The sequence below is a fragment of the Triticum aestivum genome, chromosome 7A (assembly GCF_018294505.1).
Source record: "Triticum aestivum cultivar Chinese Spring chromosome 7A, IWGSC CS RefSeq v2.1, whole genome shotgun sequence".
Classification (NCBI taxonomy): Eukaryota; Viridiplantae; Streptophyta; class Magnoliopsida; order Poales; family Poaceae; genus Triticum; species Triticum aestivum.
This window is the reverse complement of record NC_057812.1, coordinates 701,032,679-701,055,930: the sequence shown is the minus strand read 5'-3', so window position 1 is coordinate 701,055,930 and position 23,252 is coordinate 701,032,679. Positions and strand designations below refer to the sequence as shown.

The 23,252-nt window shown below is 49.3% G+C and overlaps 1 protein-coding gene across 1 annotated transcript; it reads right to left on the bottom strand.

The window, feature by feature from the left end:
* Window positions 1–8,004: 8,004 nt before the first annotated feature.
* LOC123152005 (citrate-binding protein-like) lies at window positions 8,005–8,806 on the bottom strand. The gene is made up of 2 exons (XM_044571617.1): window positions 8,531–8,806; window positions 8,005–8,403 (listed from the first exon to the last, which is right to left on the bottom strand). The coding sequence occupies exons 1-2, from the start codon at window positions 8,804–8,806 to the stop codon at window positions 8,005–8,007; spliced, it is 675 nt and encodes a 224-aa protein (XP_044427552.1).
* Window positions 8,807–23,252: the final 14,446 nt, after the last annotated feature.

Here is a 23,252-nt window from a genome sequence, read left to right as displayed (position 1 = left end):
TCTACAATAAGCAGTACAATCCTGTTATTTTTTTTGCAATCACGCCTTTCTATAGGCACCTTTTCTGTAAGGTATTTCTTACCTTCTTTCTCCTCGAGCCGCCGCTTGGCAAGGCCGAGCTCTTGCTCGGTTTGCTCGAAGTCCTGCTTCAGGACACCCACCTCCGCAGTCAGTGCGGCGGTGGATAGCAGCGAAGCCTGCATACGCATATTGACTCTTTTTTTGTTAGACTCCTGCGAAATTTAATAGATCCTCTATTCGGCTTTTCTTTCCGAATGCCAAACAGAGCATCAGGGGCTACTGTCTATGCGGTAATATTTTTACATATTTTCACTTACCTCGAAGCCTGTTAGAAGGCTAGCGCAAGCTTCAGTCAGTCCGCTCTTGGCGGACTGAACCTTCTGGATCACCGTACTCATAATAGTACGGTGCCCCTCGTCGATGGAGGCGCCATCGAGCACCTCCAGCAGATTGTCCGGCACCTCCGATTGGACGGAGGCCGCCGGCTCAGAAGGCTTGCTCCTCTTGGAAGGAGTTCGCCTACCGCGGTCCGGAACTGTGGAAGATTCCGGCGCGGTGTCCGACACAAAGCCGGACTTGGAGCCCTGGGGGGCCTTATCCCCTTCACTCCTGGAGTCCGGGAGGTTGCCTTGCGGCTCCTCCGGGACCACCTCCTCCTGCCCTGGAGCTTGTCGTGACGCCACTTCGGCGTCGTCTGCAGTGCGGGGGGAGACATCGGGCGGAACTGAGTTCACGTCCGATGAGTCCAGGAAGCTGCCCGATGATTCGTCGAATTCGGCCCGGGGCGGACTGCATAATTACATTCGACATCAGGGAAAGCTGTGCAACAAAGGAACATCATGAGTTATTCTGATATCCGAACTTACGATTTCGCCGGACGCTTGGCCCTATTTGGCCACTCCTCTTTGCCCTCTTCGGCGTTGGGGGCGTAGTCCGGCGGAGGGGTCTTCCTTTTCCTAGACCCCTCGGCCTCCCCCGGTGGGGCGGCCTTCCTCTTCTCTCCTCCCTCCGCTGGGGGGCGGGGAGAGTTTTCTTCTTCCTCCTCCTCGTTTTCACGGGAGGAGGGCGTCTCGGACTCGTCAGATGACGAGTTCGACACCACCACGTTGAGGGCACTCTTTCGAGTCCCCGTGGTCTTCTTCTTCTTAGCCTTCTTCTCCGGCACCACATAAGGCGCCGGAACCAGCAGCTTCGCTAGTAGAGCTGGGGCTGGGTCTTCGGGCAGCGGAGCCGGACAGTTAATCGGTCCGGATATCGCCCGCCAAGCCTGTCAAAGGTAAGGGAGTTTAGATCCCGCATAGAGTCAAACTATGAAGAAAGCTTAACATCCTGTAGTAGGTGAAGATAGCTTACCTCGCTAGCGTGACGCCGCGAGCTATATCCGCGGTCCTCGGAAGCGGATGCGGGAGCCTCGGCGCCCTTGAATAGCACCTTCCAGGCATCTTCGTACGTCGTGTCGAAGAGCCTGCTAAGGGTTTGGTGCTGCGCCGGGTCGAACTCTCACAGATTAAAATCCCGTTGTTGGCACGGGAGGATCCGGCGGACGAGCATAACCTGGATTACATTAACAAGCCGGATTGGCTTGTTCACCAGGGACTGGATGCATGTTTGCAATCCGGTCACCTCTTTTTCACCAGACATGACGAGGGCCGACGGGGGCGGATACCAAAACCATCGCACTATATAAGATGCAATAATAAAAGTAAGAAAATAATACAAGTATCTATGTAAACATACAAGTAAGAATATTTTTCCTTTCAGAAAGAAGATAAGAACAAGAGGCTCACCACGGTGGTGCCGGCGATGAGCTCGGCGCGGGTGATCGATGGCAGTGAAGACGGGGACGGGGCGTGACGGACCGCTAAACCTAGACAAATATTATGGAAAATGGAGCTTGGAGGTCGAGCTTGGAGAGGAGAAAGCTTAAGTAGTGTGGCTCGGGCATTCCATCGAACACCTTGTGTGCATAGGAGGTGAGCTAGAGCACCACCAAGCCCTCTCCCCCTCGGCCAGAGAAAAACAGAGCACTGGGGTGCTCTGCTCGCGAGCGAGGGGTATATATAGGCACCTCATTGGTCCCGGTTGGTGACTTGAGCCGGGACTAAAGGGGAGCCTTTGGTCCCGTTTCAAGCCACCAATCGGGACCAATGGTGGTGGGCCAGGAGCGAGGCCCATTGGTCCCGGTTCATCCCACCAACCGGGACCAAAAGGTCCAGATGAACCGGGACCAATGGCCCACGTGGCCCGGCCGGCCCCCTGGGCTCACGAACCGGGACCAATGCCCACATTGGTCCCGGTTCTGGACTGAACCGGGACTAATGGGCTGACCCGGCCTGGACCAAAGCCCTGTTTTCTACTAGTGCAATTTTATAAAATAAATTACATGATTTGTACTCGTGTACAAAGGATTTGCCAAAAACCTATGTGGTCAATTGACTACACTACACTCAACGTGGCTTCGCCACTGACGGACCTCACACACTCAAACATCGTCCATGTAAAACAAAATCTGATTTACTTAATTTTCTAATATTTCTTTTGATTTTAGATCAGATGAGCTCGAGTGCAGAATTGAATATTCACATGAAATAAGCTTTTTATGCAGTATAATTTTCTTCTATCAAGCATTTTCTTCGGGGTACTAGTAAGCTGATCCATATCCACACCAAAACATAATGATTTACCCAATAGATTCTCAAAGTAAATGAAATACAATTATGAGAGGATGGTGCCTTGAAGTCAAGTTCATGTGCATCTATGGCGTACCAACACTAGAAAGGATTAGCACACAGGCCAATATATCTCAAAGGGCACAACCTTCCAGTAGGTAACCTTACCGCAATACATGAGACTCTTCATGACCCCTGTCCTAAGATCGGCTGCGTAGAGGTTCATGCAGTTGTACTTGACGAGTAACGTGCCATTCTTCTCTGCCAGAAAGGTCAAGTGCATCTCTTCTTCTCGAATCTGCTTGGGCGCTTTTAGCTCGATGACTCGGCTGCAGAGCCATCTACCGCCACTATTACCCCCCTCACTAACTTGCCACATGCATATTTTTACCTGGAGGCCTGGCTTTTGCAGGTAAAGCAACGATAGTGTCTTGTCAGCAGAAACAATAAGTTGTGGTTCTTCATATGTAAGCCAGAAACGAACGACGACGTCCACTCCAGCCTCCCGCGGCGGACGTCGTCCGCAAGGCGGCTCCACCGCTTGCACGTCCTGGCACAGCGGAAGAGGTCGCGCATGTCCCCCACGTGCGCGAGGATCTCGCAGACCATGTCGTCCGGGAGCGACATCGCCGTGAGCTCTTCAGGGACGACCATGTCTCGCGTGAGCTTCGCCGTGCGGTCGGAGGGAGACTCGAGGTAGATTTTGCTTACGTGTCTACTAGCGGTCGACCGGCCGTGTATATGATAACCTTGGGCCTGGCCGGTTTGGACTCTTCGTCGAACTCATCGTGTCCGAATGTGTCACGAGCTCACGATCTTTTGGAAGTAGAAACAGGCGATAGGATAATACTACGTGGGCAAAAAAGAAACAGGCGATAGGAGCAGCATTGCGATCTAATGGACGGATCCAACTGCTAGCCAGCCGGCTGATCCGCACACGGCCGGGACGCCTCGAGATACTACTACGTGGGAGGCCTTCCCGGTTACGAATTGTAAGAACACACCGCGGACGTGAATTCGATCGTGACTCCAATTCGGATCCGGGCCTTGAGGTCCTCCAAAACCACGGCCTAGAGACACGTTGGGGCCTCCTCGTACGGGAGACTCGTCCAGTCACACACTCCGATATCGCGATACGGCAGAAGATGGAAGGGACGGAGGCGCAGGCCGCGGCGTCGCTCCCGGACGATGTGATCCGCGAGATCCTCGTGCGCATGGACGATGTGACCGACCTCTTCTGTTGCGCCATGACGTGCAAGCAATGGCGCCGCATTGTAAGCAAGGCCTTACTTCTTCGCCACAGCTGCTGGCCAGGCCATGATACGGCGTCGTTCCTCCCTGGTTTCTTCCTATGGGAGAAAATCGTCATCAAGGACGACCCTACCTTTGTGACACGCCTCGTCCCCACGCCGGGGTCGGTGTTTGATTCTGACCGTCGCTCTCAAGAGTCATTTTTTCCGAGCAGCAACAAGTGGTACAGGAGGCCGTAAAAGAGGCCTGCTGCACAATGCGGTGCCGCTTGTCACTCGCCACGGCCTCCTCCTTGTACGCCTGGATACACCCACCGGCAAAGGCAAAGGTTGCTTGCTCTCGTCTGTCCGCCTAGCTGTCTGCAATTTGCTTTCTGGCGCATGTGACAAGCTTCTTCTGTTAGATTGTGTTCGGGATTTCGACAAGAGTGGCTATGCCATCCTAACCAGCGCAGACTGTACAAGGAACGGCGACCAGCAACCTTCGGTGCCGTCAGGCTACTCGTCCTTCTTCAAAGTGCTCGTCATTGGCACTGACATGCATTACCGGCCACACAACCTCCACACGTTCACGTCCGGTAAGCTAAGATGGAGTTGGCCGAGTAAGCTAATTTTCCCTTCTAAGGACAGTGGTGGTTACTACTTGCCGCTTAGGCACCCCCACGCTGTTGTATGTCGTGGCACGGCAAGCTGGCTCGTTCATTACTTCACAATACACGAGCCGATCTTGCATACCATTGAAGTGGATGCTGGGACCTCAACACCTCCTTAAGATTGATACCTCAGGCGAACTGATCAGAGCTCCAAAGTATAAACCTCACAATTATGATGAACCACAACATACTCTCCTTACTGTCGATGTTGACGGGCAACTCTCATTTCTTCATGTGCAAAAGCGAGGCCCCCAACTAGAGAGATGGACGCGGCAAGAGGATGCCACTCCTATAAGGTGGCTTCGAACTCAGGTTATTGAGCTAAACCCACCTAGCAAGTCTTTTATGTTAATACTTTTGGAAGAGAAGGGTGGCATGTTGTTCGTCAAGGACGACTCCGGGAACATGTACGCTACAGATCTTGAGACGGGGGCAATGAAGATATTTACCTACTTTGGCAAAATCAGCCGTCGGCACGTTGTCCCACTCGAGATGGATTGGCCGGCGTTCTTCGTTTCTCGTCTCGGTGCACATGAACCTGACTCGAAGAAAGCTTCGTCATAACTGGCTTTTCCTTTTTCCTAATTAAAAGATATATGAGGTAAACCATTATATATGATTTAGTGCGGGTGAACTCTCACCTTTGTCGGTATTTTTGTCACGTTGCGTGTAACAGTGGTTTGAATTTTATTGCAATATCATGTACTGTTCATATAGTTACTTCTTCATTTTTGTGCTTTGAGAAGCCATCATATACTTTAATATTTGGGTAATGTTGCGGTAAATTTCCTTACCGAGAAGACTTTATTTCAATGTTCAACAAATAACGGGATGTTCAGGGGTTTCTAATAACCAAACACGACGCCCCGCCTGAAACGTGGTCGCCATTCTAGCTAGTCTATGTGCTTCCCCATTGCTTCACCATTGAAAACTGGCATCGAGTTGGGGATTGCCTGAATAACTGCTACTATTACTATTATTATTGCTACTATTGTTTCTACTACCATCATAAAAATTGTTACAAGGAGGTGACTTCTCAGGCGTGGTTGACCTTACAACTCAACTCCTAAGGTCCATAAATATTCTTTGGCTTTCCTTGTGTCAAATCAATAAATTTGGGCGAAATACTACCCTCAAAAACTGTTGTGATCTTCTATACGTATGGGTCATCAACGACATCCACGGGCGCCGCCGGCATCGCCCAACACAAAGACTGGGCAAGTAATGTACCCCGGTGCTCCGACCCCTCTGTCGCACCCCCGCTACGCCAACCAGGCGGGCATGTCTGCTCGCCTGCACCCGTGCCGCGCAATTTGCCCAAGACAAACACGCCTCCCACCGCCAGGGCCGCCGACCTACACCCAGACCGCTCCGAGAACATCAAAGGGGATGGCTTTGAATATCTCCGGCAACGCCAACCAGCGCCGAAACCGGTAGCAACCGTCCCACCTCAAGCATCGCTTGGTGAGCGACAGAAAGCACCGTGCCGAGGAAAGGAGAAAAGGGAGGAGCGGCACAGGCCACGACCAGCACCCTCTGTGACGGCGACGGGCAGCACGACCGCGTCGGAGCCGCCATCCCTCTACCGGCTTCCCCCCTACTTCACCCCACCGCGGCACTGGCGTGGACCGACGAGAGGCCACCAATAGTCGCCCGTCTACCGAAGAGGGGGTAGTTCCGCCACCACCAACGCCAAGGATGGGCCTAAGGGAAGCCCACACCATCGTTCAGAAGCCGGGAGGAAGGCCCGACCAGACTCTGGGATGCGCACGCACCTCCACCACCTCAGCCACGCCACCAGCACTGCACACCGATCCACCAGCCTCAGCCAGCTTCAGCCCTTGCCGCCGGATCGAACCTTATCGGACCGGGACCATCCCACATGATCCGCCCGAAGGAGCGGCCGCCACACCAGTTTGCGAGCACTTTTTTCATTCTCTCATCTCCGATCATTGACCGGACACATCCGCAAACGTTTGAGAATGATTTGAGAGGTCCACGCTGGCTGGCTGTGGTGCTCTCCGGCCGGCCCCGTGGTGGTCGGGCGTGCCCTGCCAATTGCTTCCAACCCCCCATCCCTTCGAGCTCCGGGCCAGCCTCCTCGGGAGACAGTCTTGGAGGCAGCTGGTTGCGCCAGCGGTGGCGGCTTTTTGCTGCACACCATCCGGATTTTGGTTGCACACGAGTCCCCCTCATCTTCCACCCAGCAAGAGCGGCTTCAGCCCTGTGGCCATGGACCTGCACCTCCTCATGTGCCCCTGGCCACCGGTGCGGCTTCGAACCCGGCACGCCCTGGTAGCTATGCTTTCTGGCTCCTTTGACTCATTCGTTCCTCAGCATCTCCGCTTCACCACCACCCTATCGGTACCTTGGTTGGCCGTCCATCCCGGTAGTTCTTTGCTTCCGGCATGCTTTGGGAGCTGCGTCACCTTCTGGCTCCTTGGGCACGCCGGTGCACCCTGCTGCTCCGGTCCCGGTGGTAGGGATCTACGCTCCTGTCCATATCATGGCTCGACCGGGGCTCCGGCCACCGTCACATCCCCGCCACCTTTCGCTCCGCTCAGCCACGCAGCCTCGCCCTCCTCCGAAGCTCACGCGTCCAGCGACACCTGATGTCTCCTTCAGCGTCGGGTGCGACTGCCCTTCTTACAGTCGCTGCTCCGGCGTAGGCATGACTGCTTCGTATCCGATCTGTGCTCCGACGGCTTGGGATTGCTCGGAATTTGGCCATGGCAAAATCCCTGCAACTTATGCTGGCAAGGGCGACATCTGTGGATGCCGTGCCCTTCTTGAAGGCGCTGCCATGGCCATCTTCTGCGCCCCTCTTCGAGCTTTAGGGAAAACCCTAGGTCCGGTTTTCTGGACCGGATGACGATGGCGTCTCGGTGTCGTTCTTCTTCGTGAAGGCGTTGTCTTGTTTTGCTTGTGGCGTCCTCAGTGCTAGTTTTGGAGATGTTCGTAGTTTGGTTGCTAGTTGGATAGCTTCTCTAGTCAGAGAGTTTAGCTGTGTTCTTCTTTGTTTGGGTCGAGCATCTCTCGTCTTTACGCTTCGGGCACCATGTTCATGCCCCTTACGTTCGTGTCATGTGTTGTATCATCTCATGTACTCATTCTATCTTCTATCAATGAAAGGATACACAAGCTTTGCGTATCAAAAAAAAAGGAACAGCTGTAGATGCTCTTAGAGAGCGACGCACTGGACCGACCGGGGTGATTTGTAATCATGGATGTGCCACAACATCTACTGCATTAATTTCTCATGGCAGATAGAGACATATGTACCGTATCCATTAATCCATTGCATCATCACACTAATAAGTACAAAATTCTTTTCTTCCACATGCCAATCAAATGTACTCCAGTCCCCAAGTAATTCATGCCGAAATCTTGCAGGTTGATTTCTTACATTTTTCAGTAGGAAGTCTTAGTGTAGACCTTGACATCCCTCCACCGCGACTCCATGTAGTGCGAGGGGTCCGTTTGCGTGTACACACCGAACTTGAAGTAGTGGAAGTCGCCGCCGTAGCCTGGGACGACCAGCCTCTGGTCGCCGTCGATGAACACGGTGAGGGCCGACGCTTGGACATCGTGGACCACGTTGAGCCTGAACCACCGGTCGTAGATGTGGCTGTCGACCACCTTGGTCTCATCGTTGTAGTACACGAGCCGTCCGCCGTAGACGTGCAGCATCAGCGTCGTGTTCCGCGGCGGGCCTGCCGCGCCGAACACCTGCATCACGGACACTCCCGTCGTGCCGGCCGGCACGTAGCCGTACCCCTCGAACTGCCACACCCCGGAGCTGTACGTTACCTGCTCCACCCCGGAATTGGAAACCAAAATCGACGTGTCAAACCAACAAAACTCCATTGCTAATCCGTCAGAAATCAATGTGAGGAAGGTTTGGTTTAGTAGTGTAGGAGAGATTGATGCAACCTACGTTGAGGAGGATCTCGGAGCGCGGCTTGGTGGGGCTCCCGGCGCGGAAGGGCTTGTCGTCGCAGTAGACCCAGAACCGCCGCACGCCGTCGGCGCGGAGCTCGTAGCGCTGCTCCTGCGGCAGGTCATACGGCTTGTGGAGCTTGAACCGGTCCTCCGTGACCTCCACGGCGGTGAACCCGGCCGTCGGGTCGGCGCCGGCGGCCGGGCTGCACGAGCGCCACAGCGTCGAGAGCACGACCAAGACACTGATCCATGGCAGCAAGCGCTTGGCCATGGTTAAGGGAAGTACCGCTCCGATGGCAACACGTTCTGTTAGACATAAGACTGCTTGGTTGTGTAGATATATAACGGCACCGTATACTTGAATTTTTTTCAGTAGTTGGCAGATATTTCGAACCGAACGGATACTCCCTACAGCGAATAGCCTGGGTTTTTTGCTATTCTGTGTCAGACATTTGACAGGATGCTCTATAAAACCAGCGGAGCCTGCAGCGATCGATGCAGCATTCGTTGCATATATTGTTGGTATCGATGCAGCATCAGGACATTTGACTGGACGCTTTATAAAATCAGCGTTCGTCAGTTCATGAGCCGCCTGGCATTTCTTTTTCTGTATTTCGTTTCATGTAGGTATCGATGCAGCGTCAGCGATCCTTTGTTGTTTGAATATTTACGTGTGTGATTTGTGTGGCTTTATTTATAAAATCAAACGTATGTCTTTTCTCTAAAAGAAAATGCGTGATTTGTGTTGTGCTTGTCACTAACTGGTGTGAGCGAGCAGCTAGAAATGTGTAAAAAGGAGTAAAAAGGAGTGCATTACTCAAGAGCCTGAAGATTCATCCCTACAGAAACTAGAAATGTGTAGCGGCCCGAACGTAACCAGACCACAGTTCGGTCCTCTGTTTTCGCCTAAAATTAGCTAAAACATGGTTAAGATTATTTTGCTCTCTAAAGATATAAGTATAATACACTCCCGCTCACCCATCAACCTCTTCAGCTCCGAAATGACCATGGCATATTGTGACCGATCCTTGCTCCTAGCATTGATCAACTGGACTGCATTAAGGCTATAACATCTCAAGATAAGTGGAAGGTTCGTCCACGGGTGCGCTAGAGCCAGCCCATCCATGCATCCCGCAAGCTCTGCATGAAGGGCATCCGGGCACGACCACAAAGACCTGCACGCTGAAAAGATGACGTTGCCATTGTGGTCCCACAGCACCATTCCCGTGCCTGCCATCCCGTCGCCAGGATTGAAGGAGTCATCTACATTGAGTTTCGTCCAGCTCACCGGCAGGGGACTCCACTTGCATGTCGGCTTGACTTGGGTCTCCACATGCAATATGGGCTGTTCAGCTCCCTCCTGCGGGATAACCAACTTCCCCTTGTCCCAATCTCCTGCTGGATACTGCTAAATGCCCAAGAGAGCTTCCGTGAGGCCTCGATTGGCAGTGCCGGTTTGTCATGCAAACGATCAATCAACCATCCATCCAGAGGCTACATATATATGTCTTTTCTCTACAAGAAATGTTTGATTTGTATTGTGCTTGTCACCAATTGGTGTGAGCATTAGCTGGGTTTTTTTTCCTACGGGGGTAAAAAGGAGTGCTTTACTCAAGAGCCATCCTGACACAGACTAGAAATGTGTAGCGGCCCGAATGGACCAGACCACAGATCGGTACTCCGTTTTCGCCCAAAATTAGCTAAAACATGGTTAAGATATACTATACACTCCCGGGATTTGGGTCTGCTTTCATTCCTAGTCCGGCATCAGTCACGGGATTTGGGTCGATGCCCCTGCAGTAGGGGGCGTCGATAATCTTGTAATCACGTTTGCAACTAGAGCACAAATTGTTTCGAAATTCATCTTTCTAAAAAGAAACTTGGCCCCATCTTCCCATTTATATGCATCTCCATTCGGGTCTTGGATCATTCACAAGAAAAGCATCGACTGATTTCCGACGAGAGATGAGGGAGAAGCACTTCTCTGCTTGAGATGAGAAACTCTGCTTTTACAGGAAACAAAGGAGGAGGAGTCCGGAAGCAGCACGCAGGGAAAAGTTTCTGTTTGAATCAGAATGATCGAATCCTCTTGATCAATGGTTACAAGTCCCCTTTTATATGTCCCGAAGAGACACGATGATCCCTCGAGGAGGCATCGGTTCCAGGAGATCGAAGGGAGGCATCGGTTGCGGGACAAACTGCAACGACGGTTTGGGCAAGGGGAGATTTTCCCCTAATTACAGAATTATTTTTAACACTCCCCGTAATCTATGCTTGACCATGTAGATCATCTTCACGATTGTACGGAAAGCTCTATCATCTCACAAAAAATTCTCCTTCAAAAGTTCTTCATAAAATCTTTGATGAGACCCTGAAACATATACTCACAAAGAAAGATAGCATAATGTGATGTCATTAAAATGAGGATATCTCAAAAAGAGACTCCCCCTGACACCTGCAAGTCCCTAAGCCTTCGCATACCAATTCCATGAACACATTTCTGAAATGTAGAATTTGGTAGAGACTTGGTAAATAAATCAGCAAGGTTGTCGCATGATTTGACTTGCAGAATACTTATTTCCCTGCTTTTCTGAAGATTATGGGGGAAAACCATTTAGGAGAAATATGCTTGGTGATATTACTATTGATGTATTATGTTTGCATCTGCGCAACACATGCCGCATTATCTTCATAGATAATGGTAGGTGATTTTATCGAATCCATTCCACATGACTGTTGTATGTGGTTAATCATTCTGCGAAGCCATACACATTCACATGTTGCATCAAATAATGAAATTATTTCAGAATGATTGGTAGATGTTGCCACCAGAGTCTGTTTCGAAGACTTCCATGATATAGCAGTGCCACCATGTAGGAACACGAAGCCGGTCTAAGATCTGGCGTTATGGGGATAAGACAAATAGTCGGCATCTGCATATCCAATCACATCAGAGTCCTGATTTTTCAGGAACTGGGAAAATAGGCCAAGATCCTTTGTGCCTTGGAGATATCGAAATATATTCTTCACTCCAGACCAATGACGTTTTGTGGGAGATGCACTATGTCTAGCAAGTAGATTCACTGCAAATGCAATATCAGGTCTTGTGCAATTTGCAAGATACATAAGCGCTCCAACAGCACTAAGGTATGGAATTTCAGGTCCCAACACCTCTTCTCCATCATCCTTTGGTCTGAACGGATCTTTCTCTACGTCTAGAGATCGAACCACCATGGGAGTTTTAGATGGATAGGATTTGTCCATATTGAATTTCTCCAATATTTTATGGATATAGGCATATTGGTGTACCATGATTCCTGAGGGAAGATGCTCAAGTTGAATACCTAAGCAAAATTTAGTTTTACCCAAATCATTCATCTCAAATTCGACGATTGCGTGCTTCATCAATGTCTGGTGTGCTGCCGATGATATTGAGATCATCAACATACACAGAAATGATGCAAAATCCTGTAGAGGACTTCTTGATGAAAACACATGGGCAATCAGCACTATTGGAGTAACCTTTCCGAAGAAGGAACTCACTGAGTTGGTTGTACCACATCCGTCCCGACTGCCTTAAGCCATATAGTGACTTATTCAGCTTTACACAATACATGTTGCGTTTTGCATTTTTATACGGGACAGAGATTCCATCAGGAACCTTCATATATATGTCCGAATCTAGTGACCCGTAAAGATATGCGGTCACGACGTCCCTCAACTATATAGATAGACGATTTTGCACTGCTAAAGATATAAGATATCAGAAAGTGGTTGCACTCATTACTGGAGAATATGTTTCAGTGAAATCAACGCCAGGTTTCTGCGTGAAACCTTGTGCTACGAGCCTTGCTTTATATCTCACCACCTCATTGTTCTCATTCCGTTTCCGGAGAAAAACCCATTTGAATCCCACAGGGAAAACACCGGGAGGTGTTGGTATTGCTTCAGTGAATACCTTTCTTTTGTTAAGCGAGGCAATTTCTGCTTGGATTGCATCCTTCCATTTAGGCCAGTCGGAGCGCTTTTGGCACTCAACGATAGACCTTGGATCATGATCAGTGAGAAGGGTATCTGCAATATTTTCAGCAAAAAATATGTCGACAGTCATAGTCTTACAGTCAAATGATTCTCCAAAATCAACATAGTTGATGGAAATTTCCTGCACCCCTAGTGACTCTTCGTGATTTCCCAATACGATCGAGTCTGGGTGTTCCGATGTCCCAGTCAGTTTGTGCACACTGGAACTGGGTTGTGGAGGTTGCCCTTCCACTGGGTGTATACTACCCATCAGGTGTTTGTCAACATTGAGTTGACCTGCATTTACTGACTCCGAGGTTTTTCTCCTCGATTTCCTTTGCTGCTTGCTAGAAGCATGCTCCGGGTCAGAGGCTGTACTACTCCCCCTCTTTTTAGGAATAGGGAGTTGAGTGGTTTTTATTGGTACCTCCACTCTTTCTGGCATGTTTCTGGCCGGGTTTAAGGATTTTGTAACAACTTTCAAATCAGTAAATGAATCTGGCAGATTATTTGCAAGATGTTGCAAATTAATGATCTTCCGAACTTGAAGTTCGGTCTCATGGGTACGTGGATCAGAGGATGAAATGGAATGAGCATTCCAATCAATTTCCCGGCATTCTTTTGGGTACTTGAAATCTCCTCCTAATGCCGGAAAATGTTCCTCATTAAATATGCAATCAGCGTGACGGGCTGTGAACAGATCCCCAGTCAGGGGTTCCGGGTACTTAATAATCGACGGCGATTTGTACCCCACATAGATCCCCAACTTCCTGTGTGGGCCCATAGATGTCCGCTGTGGTGGTGAGATCGGGATGTATGCAGCACACCCGAACTTACGTAGATGGGAAATGCTTGGAGGATTTCCACGTACCAATTCCAGATGGGAAGAACTGTGATATGCAGTTGGCCTCAATTATATCAAGTCAGCAGCGTGTAAAACAACGTGACCCCAACAAGAGGTTGACAAGTTGCAATTCGTCAACAAAGGTCTTGCAATGAGTTTGATCCTCTTAATCAATGCTTCAGCCAAACCATTTTGTGTATGGACATATGGAACAGAGTGCTTGAAAGGGCATTTCCCTACTTTATGTTTTGGATGATGATGACAACCCTTTGTGGTCTAATCATGTGCTATATGTTTCAGGTTCTCGATGCTTAGGTTTACATCGGATTGCTATTGCCTCTCGAAGGAAAAGATCGAAGACGTGTTCTCTACGCTTTTATTTTCTTTGGTCGTAGAGTACCCGTACTATCAAGAGGGAATCCTCATTAGGAAGCTCTAGGGGAATCAGTTCATGTACACTTTTCTCACCCTCTCCTTGCCTTCCTTAGGTGTGTGTGAGAGAGAGAGTTTTCCTTGCCTCTTCCCCTTTTTCCTGCTCACTGTTTCTGCCCAGCGGTTGTACCGCTCTCTGGAGCGGTTGTACCACTGGGTCTTGTCGCTCACCAGCCTTGCTCGAGCGGTTGTACCGCTGCCTCCGGGCAGTGGTACCGCCACCATGCTCTGCAACTGCTGGGGCGGTGGTTCCGTCCATGCACCGCTCAAGTACCGCTCTCGCTTCTGGTTTGATGCGGTTCTTGGGCGGTAGTGGCCCGGTTGGTCCGGTCGTTCCACGATGACCGGTACCACCGGTGGTCCGAGCGGTTCTTCCGCTCAGAACTTACCGCCCAAGAGCTCAAGGCCATGCGGTTGTTCCGGCCAGGCACCACCCAAGTACCGGTCAAGCTCCTGTTTTGATGCGGTGGTTGAGCGGTAGCCAGGCGGTTAGTCCGGTTATTTTCTTAGCCGGTACTACCGCCCGCCTGTCCAGTTGTACCGCTTGGTAGGGTTCTGCAGTTACACCGTGAGTCCCGGTTGTATCGGGACAAGGACCGGTTGTACCGCTGCAGTGCAAAAAACGCAGTAACGGTTGGAAATGTGGGGTGACTATTTAAGGGAGCTTCTCCCACCTACCACTCTGACCTTTGACCTCTCTCACTCCACCATTAATGCCCTTCAAGCTCTCTTGCCTGATCTCTCTCTCTCTAGCCACTTAAACTTGTTGATTTGCTAGGGATTGAAGGAGGAGACCTAGATCTACACTTCCACCAAAGGATATTTGCTTCCCCCATACTTTCTTGTGTGGATTTTGTTACTCTTGGGTGTTTGAGCACCCTGGACGGTTAAGGTCACCTCAGAGCCATATTCCATTGTGGTGAAGCTTCGTGGTTTTTGTTGGGAGCCTCCAATTAAGTTGTGGAGAGAGCCCCAACCTTGTTTGTAAAGGTTCGATTGCCGCCTTCAAGGGCACCAATAGTGGAATCACGGCATCTCGCATTGTGTGAGGGCGTGAGGAGAATACGGTGGCCCTAGTGGCTTCTTGGGGAGCATTGTGCCTCCACACCGCTTCAACGGAGACGTACTTCCTCTCAAAGGGAAGGAACTTCGGCAACACATCCTCGTCTCCACCGTCTCCACTCTTGGTTATCTCGTGCCTTTATTTGAGCAAGCTTACTTGTTTCATATCTCTTGCTTGCTTGTGTACCTATCCTCGTTGCATCATATAGGTTGCTCACCTAGTTGTATATCTAGACAACCTACTTTGATGCAAAGTTTAAATTGTTAAAGAAAAGCTAAAAATTGTTAGTTGCCTATTCACCCCCCTCTAGTCAACCATATCGATCCTTTCAATTGGTATCAGAGCCTCGTCTCTTTATTAAGGACTTTACCGTCCAAAGAGTATGGTTGATACCGTAGACGGTGTGGAGGAACACTCCGGTGTGAATCCGATCTCATCTACGGGAGATGGGGGAACTTCGGTCTCTCGTGAGGAGTTCAATGTGGCCTTGGAGACATTGAAAACCTCCATGACGACCGAAGTCAAAAGCATGTTTACTAAATTTATTGAGGGGCTTAAACTATCCACCGCACCGTTGAAAGTGGGTGATCCCGCCAACAAGGTGACGGATGCTATCCCCGACAAAGGGGAAGCTAGTAGTGAAAAGGCTCCTTCTTCTAGTGGCAAGAATGGCACCGACATCTTTGCCCCTGTGGAACCACCACTTGTTTATGGTGGAACGGTTCCTTCCACTCATTTGAATCATGCCGGTCCTCCCACTAAGATTGTGAAAAATGAGGATTTTGATTTTTGGGTTTACCACTTTAAACGTCATTTAAATCATGTGAACACTAACCTTTGGAGAATCATTGAAGAAGGTTTCTATCCACATGATCCAAGCAACTTCACTCCTCGAGAAGCCGTGGACAATCAATTCAATGAGAATGCTCTCTTCATCATTCAAGATGCAATTCCACCTGAAGACCTACCTCATCTTCGTCCTTTCGCCTTGGCCAAAGATGCATGGCATTGTGTCGTGTCTCTCTACCGGGGAAGCGCAAGCATTCAACGCTCCAACTATGAAGTGGTACAAGATGAGGCCGATGAGTTTGCAATGAAGGAAGATGAAGAACCTCGTGAGCTCTATCGGAGAGTAACCAAACCCGCGGTCTCACTACGAGATCACGGGAGCAAGGACACGGATGACAATTGGATCAAGCGCAAATTCCTCAAGGCAATGATGCCCTATCACAAGGCCATGTCCTCCATCATTCGTCAAAGACCGGACTTCCACACTTTGACTTCAAGCGAAGTGTTGGATGAGTTTGTGGCCATGAACATTTTGGATAAGACCGCCGACAATGCGGTGCACCGTTCTCAACGGGCAAAGAAGCCTAACCTTGCATTGAAGGCCAAGCTCATCGTGGAAGACGAAGAAGAGGAAGAAGAGGAGAGCAACCCCGAAGATATGAAGTATGCATATCATGAACACATGGCACTTGCTTCAAGGAAATTTTGGAGCAAGAAAAACTCGAGGCCAAACTTTAGCAAAAACAACTCGAGTGGTACAAGGGGCAAGCAACGTGTAAGGACTTGCTACAATTGCGGCAACGTGAGTCATTTCGTTGCGGAATGCCCGTACGAGAAGAGGGAAGACAATGGTGGCAAGCTCATCCGAAAGGACAAGGCCAAGTCATTCCCCAACAAGAACAACTTCTCCAAGAAGACTCCTCCCAAGGCTTTGGTTGTGCAAGAAGAGTACAATGAGGATGATGACGATGATGAAGATGATGAGTCAGTTGCCATGGCCTCCGTTGCCATTGCAACAACGTCACGGGTGTCTCCCTTCGACTCACCCAACGAGAGCATCACCGCCAAGTGCCTCATGGCTAAAGCTACCAACAAGGTAACCTCCAACATCAAAACTACCATCATTAATCATCCTTCCCCGACGGATTTCATTAATGAACTTGAGGGAGCTAATGTGGAGGCTAACGAGTTTGAGGCCTTTATGGGCAAACTCAAGGGAAAATCCAAGAAGCACTTTGTTGCTCTCTTGGAACAACTTGGTGAAGCCAATGACATGATCGAGGCTCACGAGGACACCATTTCTAAGATGGAAGGGCATAGTCGTGACTATGCCGATGAGATCTTGGATCTTTCCAATGCTCTTGAGGAAGAGCGTGGTCTTCGTTTGGCTCTTGAGGAGTCACACAACGTTGATCATGCTAAGTTAAAGAAAGATTATGATCATGACCTCATTGTTTCTCGTGTGCTAAATTCCGAGAAGGCCAAACTCGGGGTTGATCTTGCTAGACTCAAAGAGGAGTTTGATATACTTTACCAGGCCCACAAGGCCCTGAAGGGTATTCACGCTAGTCTCAAGGAGTCTCATGATCAACTCCAAGTGAAGCTAACTAAGGAGAAAGAAACTTTTCCTCATATGGTTTTAATTGATAATGCAAATGCTACTAACCCGTGTTGTGAGCATATACATCTTGTTGAGGAAAATGCTAAGTTGAAGGAGCAACTTGAGAGAGGTCTTGCGACTTGCATACATGGCAAGAAGAACCTCAACGGTCTCTTGATCAACCAAAAGGGAGTTGTGGCCAAGGAAGGGGTTGGGTACGTGCTCGACTCCAAGAACAAGAAGAAGAATGACAAGACCAAACGACCTCCTCCTCTCATGAAACCTTTGTGAGGGAGGGAGAGAGTTCCCCCGAGGAGAAGAAGAACAATATCAAGAAGGGCAATGTCACCCCTCCCAACAAAGCCGGCAATTTTAATCCTTCTTATGTGTTATGCCGTGCTAGTGATGGGCATGTTTATGCCAAATTTGTTGGTTCTCTTCATGAATACATTGAATGGTCTATTTGGGTTCCTAAGACCCTTGTTACTAACATCAAAGGACCCATTACAAAATGGGTACCTAAAACCAAGCATTGATCTCTTGTAGGTGTTTGCTTCCGGTGGTGGATCATGGTTGCTTGATAGCGGAGCTACAAATCATATGACCGGAAGCAAGGACTTGGTGGTGGACATGCACAAGGTTCCATCTATGCCCACCAATGTCGAGTGGGGTGACGCCTCATCTTCTAAGGTAATGGGACTTGGCAAGGTGGTCATCTCTCATGATCTCACGATTGAGAAGGTCATGATTGTTGAGTCCCTTGCATACAATTTACTTTCCGTTCGTCAACTTGCAATCATGGGCTTTGCCACTTTCTTTGATATCGATACCGTGGCCCTCTTGTGGAGCAAGACTCTTAAAGTAGCCTTTGTTGGGCATGTCGAGAATGGTCTATATGTGATTAACTTTTCGGAGCGACCCACTAAGACCGCGACATGCCTAATGGCTAAAGTTGATGTGGGATGGCTTTGGCATCGCCGTTTAGCCCATGTCAATATGAGATCTTTGCAAAGTCTCCTCAAGGGGGGCCATGTCAGTGGACTAACGAATGTTAGTTTTGCTAAAGATCGTGCTTGCAGTGCCTGTATCGAAGGAAAGCTACATGAGAAGGCTCACCCTCCCACGACTATCATTTATTCAAAGAGGCCTTTGGAGCTCCTTCACATGGATCTCTTTGGGCCCCCATCCTTCGATAGTCTTGGAGGTAGGAAGTATTGCTTGGTGATTGTGGATGACTACTCAAGGTACACGTGGGTGTATTTCTTCAAGAGGAAGAGCGAGACCCAACAAACCGTCATTGACTTTGCAAATGAAGCACAACGTCAACACAATGCAAAGATCTTGACAATAAGAAGTGACAACGGCACCGAGTTCAAGAACTACACCTTGGATGAATTTCTTAGTGATGAGGGAATCAAGCATCAATTTTCCGCACCATACACCCCTCAACAAAACGGTGTTGCGAAAAGGAAGAACCGGACGTTGATGGACGCGGCAAGGACACGGATGGCGGAGTTCAAGTCTCCGTACAACTTTTGGGCCGAAGCCATCAACACCGCGTGTCATGCATCCAGTCGGCTCTATCTCCGCAAGGGCTTGAACAAGACTCCATATGAGATACTCACCGGTAACAAGCCCAACCTCAAGTACTTCCGGGTATTCGGGTGTAAGTGTTTCATTCTCAAGAAAGGTGTTCGGTTGTCTAAATTTGAGGCTAGAGCTCATGAGGGCATATTTGTTGGTTATGCTACAAACTCTCATGCTTACCGTGTCCTCAATAAATCCACAGGACTTATTGAGGAGACGTGTAACGTGGAGTTTGATGAGAATAACGGCTCCCAAGTGGAGCAAAGTGGCACTTGTGATGTAGGTGATGAAATTCCTCCTCAAGCCATAAGAAGAATGGGTGTTGGTTTTATCCTACCCATTGAGGAACCCCTTGTGGCCGAAGGAGAAGGACAATGCTCCACTCAAGTGGAGCCATCACCAACCCAAGGCCCACACGCTTCCGAAGAACAAAGTGAAGGCCCTCAACCTCATGAACAAGACCAAGGGCAAGATCATACTCAAGACGGTGTGGACACACCAAGTGATGCCCAAGGTCAAGTTCTCTCCCCCGAGCAAGTTCAAGATCAAGAACAAGTTCATGACGGCGCTCAAGATGATCAAGTAACCGCTCCTCAACTCACCACCGAGGAGGAATTAGAGCGTCGTGCCGCCAAGATTGCATCCAAGCTCTCCACCAAGGATCATCTCATGACGAATGTGCTTGGAAGCTTAAGAAAGGGGGTAAGCACTCGTAGAGAATTAGCAAATTATTGTGAGCATCACGCGTTTGTCTCTTGTGTGGAACCCCACAAGGTCTATGAGGCGCTAGAAGATCCGGATTGGCTCAATGCCATGCACGAAGAACTCAACAACTTCGAGCGCAACAAAGTGTGGAGATTGGTGCCAAGGCCAACGGGGAACCACAATGTCATTGGAACCAAGTGGATATTCAAGAACAAGCAAGATGCCCATGGGATTATCATTCGCAGCAAGGCTCGTTTGGTAGCACAAGGCTACTCCCAAGTCGAGGGTATCGACTACGGTGAAACCTTTGCTCCCCTTGCTCGTCTTGAATCCATTCGCATGTTGATTGCATATGCTTCTCATCATAATTTTAAGCTACAACAAATGGATGTGAAGAGTGCTTTTCTTAATGGTCCCATTAATGAATTGGTTTGCGTCAAGCAACCCCCCGGGTTCGAGGATCCCTACTTTCCCGATCATGTGTATCAACTCGATAAGGCACTCTATGGCCTTAAACAAGCCCCACGTGCGTGGTATGACCACCTTACCGAGTTGTTACAAGACCGTGGTTTTGAAGTTGGGCTAATCGACCCCACTCTTTTTACTAAGAAGGTCAAAGGGGAGTTGTTTGTGTGCCAATTATATGTTGATGATATTATCTTTGGTTCTCCTAACAAAGCTTTCAATGAGGAATTTGCCGCTCTCATGACCTCAAAGTTCGAGATGTCCTCCATGGGAGAGTTGAAGTTCTTTCTAGGGTTCGAAGTGAAGCAAAGAAGAGAAGGAACCTTCATTAATCAATCCAAATACACTCAAGACATGCTCAAGAGATTTAAGCTAAGTGACGTCAAGCCGGCTTCCACTCCAATGCCCACCAAGTGCCAACTTGACTTAGATCCCAATGGTAAAGTGGTGGATCAAAAGGTATATCGTTCCATGATTGGATCCTTGCTTTACCTTTGTGCATCTAGACCAGACATCATGTTGAGTGTGGGAATTTGTGCACGGTTTCAAGCCGCACCTAAGGAAAGTCACTATGTGGCAGTCAAACGAATCTTTCGATATTTGGCTCATACCCTAAATTTTTGCCTATGGTACCCTAGAGGATCAAACTTCAAGCTTGTAGGGTACTCGGATTCCGATTGGGCGGGAGACAAAGTGGATAGGAAGTCCACTTCCGGAGGGTGCCAATTCCTTGGTTGCTCTTTGGTAAGTTGGTCTTCCAAAAAGCAAAGTTGTGTGTCTCTCTCTTCCACTGAGGCAGAGTATGTTGCCGCCGGTAGTTGTTGTGCTCAACTCCTATGGATGAGGCAAACTTTAAAGGATTACGGTGTCACTTGTGACAAAGTGCCTCTTTGGTGTGACAATGAAAGTGCCATCAAGATCTCTCTCAATCTGGTGCAACATTTCAAGACGAAGCATATTGAGATCCGGTATCAGTTCATCCGGGATCACATTAGACGAGGAGAGATCGAGCTCAACTATGTCAACACTCATGACAACCTTGCAGATATTTTCACGAAGCCCTTGGATGAAGCAAGATTTCGCGAGTTAAGGCATGAGCTAAATATCATTTATTCGAGCAATGTGGCTTGAACCCTTGCACACCCTACCACGCTCAACTTGTTGTCTAGTTTAGGTGTAGGCATGGACATAGGGGGAGTGTTGTTCTCTCAATGAACTCTCCCTCCCCCCATTATGCATAAATTGATTGTGTCTTTCACATTAGCCACATTTGATGGTACTTGTGCTTCAAAGACGAGTTTTGGTCATGGACCCAAGGATAATTCTTCGCTGTGCCATACCAATCGACTCAAACATAGGTGGCCTCGGCCACCGTCCTCTCTTCGGGAGGTTGGAGTTAGCCTTGTTGTTCTCGTGTTGTTTTCTTTCTTTCTCTCTTTGCTCTTTGTGTTAGATTCTCCTAGGGTGTTGTTTCTCTCTTGTTTTGTGCCCCTTCTTCCTCCCTTCGGATTGCACTCATTTGATCTTGGCTTGGGCTTAGGTGGTCGAGCGGTACAACCGGTACCACGAGCGGTTCTACCGCTGGTACCGGGTTGTGCCGTCCCAAGGGTCTCCGTTCGGTGCTTGGGCGGTTCCACCGCACAAACCCATGGTAACCCACGTCCGGTACTACCGGTTGATGCCGTGCGGTACTACCGCTGCCTCCCAGGCACCGGAAGTACCACCTCCATCCATCGGTCTGTACCAGACGAGCGGTAGAACCGCTCCCCTAAGCGGTTCTACCGGGGCGTGTGTACGGGCCTATATATACTCGACGGGGCTGAAGGGTTGTCTTTTTCCCTTCGTCCTCGTTCCTCTTTTTCTTGCCCTAGCCGCCGGCCATCTCTACCCCTACCCCGGAGTGCGTCTCGCGCTTCAGATCCTTGGCTCTCCGTGGATTCTCTCCATGGAGGCCTCCCGATCTCTTCCCATGGATGGTGGTAATGCCTCGTGTTCTTTGCCTCTAGATTTTTTAGGGGTTCTTCCTTGTCTAGGGCTCTACTTATCGTTCCGCATTTAGTGTTCAATCTTTGGCTTAGAAGAGTTCTTTGTTAACCTCCTGTCTTGTTTGCAGCACTTAGAATTAGGAATATTACTTGTGTGATTCGTATGCCTCGGTTAGATCTATCTTCCCTGGTAGTGCCACTGTTAGCGGTTCTACCGCCCCTACGGGCGGTACAACCGCTGGAGCGGTACTACCGGCGGAAGATCCGGTACAACCGGAGTATATCAACCACTAAGCACTGTTCTATCTTCTCTGTTGTTGCAACTTGTTCCTTTTATGCTAGTGGGTGCAATCCTCCCATCCTTGTTGGGTTTTTGTGTGTTCTTTTCGTGTGTGTGTTCAGGTGGCTCTAGTTCTCGCTCTGCTCCTTGCAAGACCAAGAAGAGGGCACAAAGAACCTTGCGCCCGATTGTGTCAGATGATGAAGAAGAAGTTGTGATTCCCACCAAGCCCACTCGCCGTGAAAAGTCTGCAGCTGCTAAGCAACGTGTGGTTATGCCGTTGCATCGTTGGAAAGCCAAGGATTGGGAAGCCTTCCGCTCAAAGAATCTGTATGAGGTTCCCATTGCTCCCCGTTGGACCACTGTTCAGTTTCGGAATGAGATGCAAGTGCGGATTGTTCATGAACTCTTTGAGCACAACAAGAATAGATATGCCAAGCAGTGGACAATTGATTTTGATCATTGGAGAAACAACATGGAGTATTTTGGTGAGGCGCTAGCTCTCTGCAAGGAGTTTGATCTTGTCAAGATCATGTCAGTCAACTATGACTTTGATGTTCAACTCATCCATCAGTTCTATGCCACGGTTCATTTTGGGGAAGATGATGCGCGCACTCTCACCTTCATGTGTCGCGATGAATTGTTTCACGTTCCCTAGAGGGCTTTCTGCAATGCTATTGGGTACAAGGATACCAGTATGGAAGGAAGGGGTGGCATTCGCCCTCATGATTTTCCTGAGTCCATGCCTAAGGAGAAGCTTGCCCCTCTGTACATTCGGGGCCGTGGGATTATTGGAGAATCCAAGGATTTGGAGAAGGTGTATGACATCATGCACCGAGTGTTCCGCAATGTGCTCTTTCCCAAGGTGGGCAATCAAGATGAGATTCATGGCTATCTGGTTGATTTGATGGTTGCTATGAAGACCATGGTGGGGACAGGGGCAACGT

Bases quoted from the DNA above. Each gene is read 5' to 3' on its own strand.
- LOC123152005 (XM_044571617.1), bottom strand. From the start codon at position 8,806: ATGGCCAAGCGCTTGCTGCCATGGATCAGTGTCTTGGTCGTGCTCTCG. The intron at 8,404-8,530 runs GTAGGTTGCATC...GGGGTGGAGCAG, and splicing joins GCTCCGAGATCCTCCTCAAC to GTAACGTACAGCTCCGGGGT.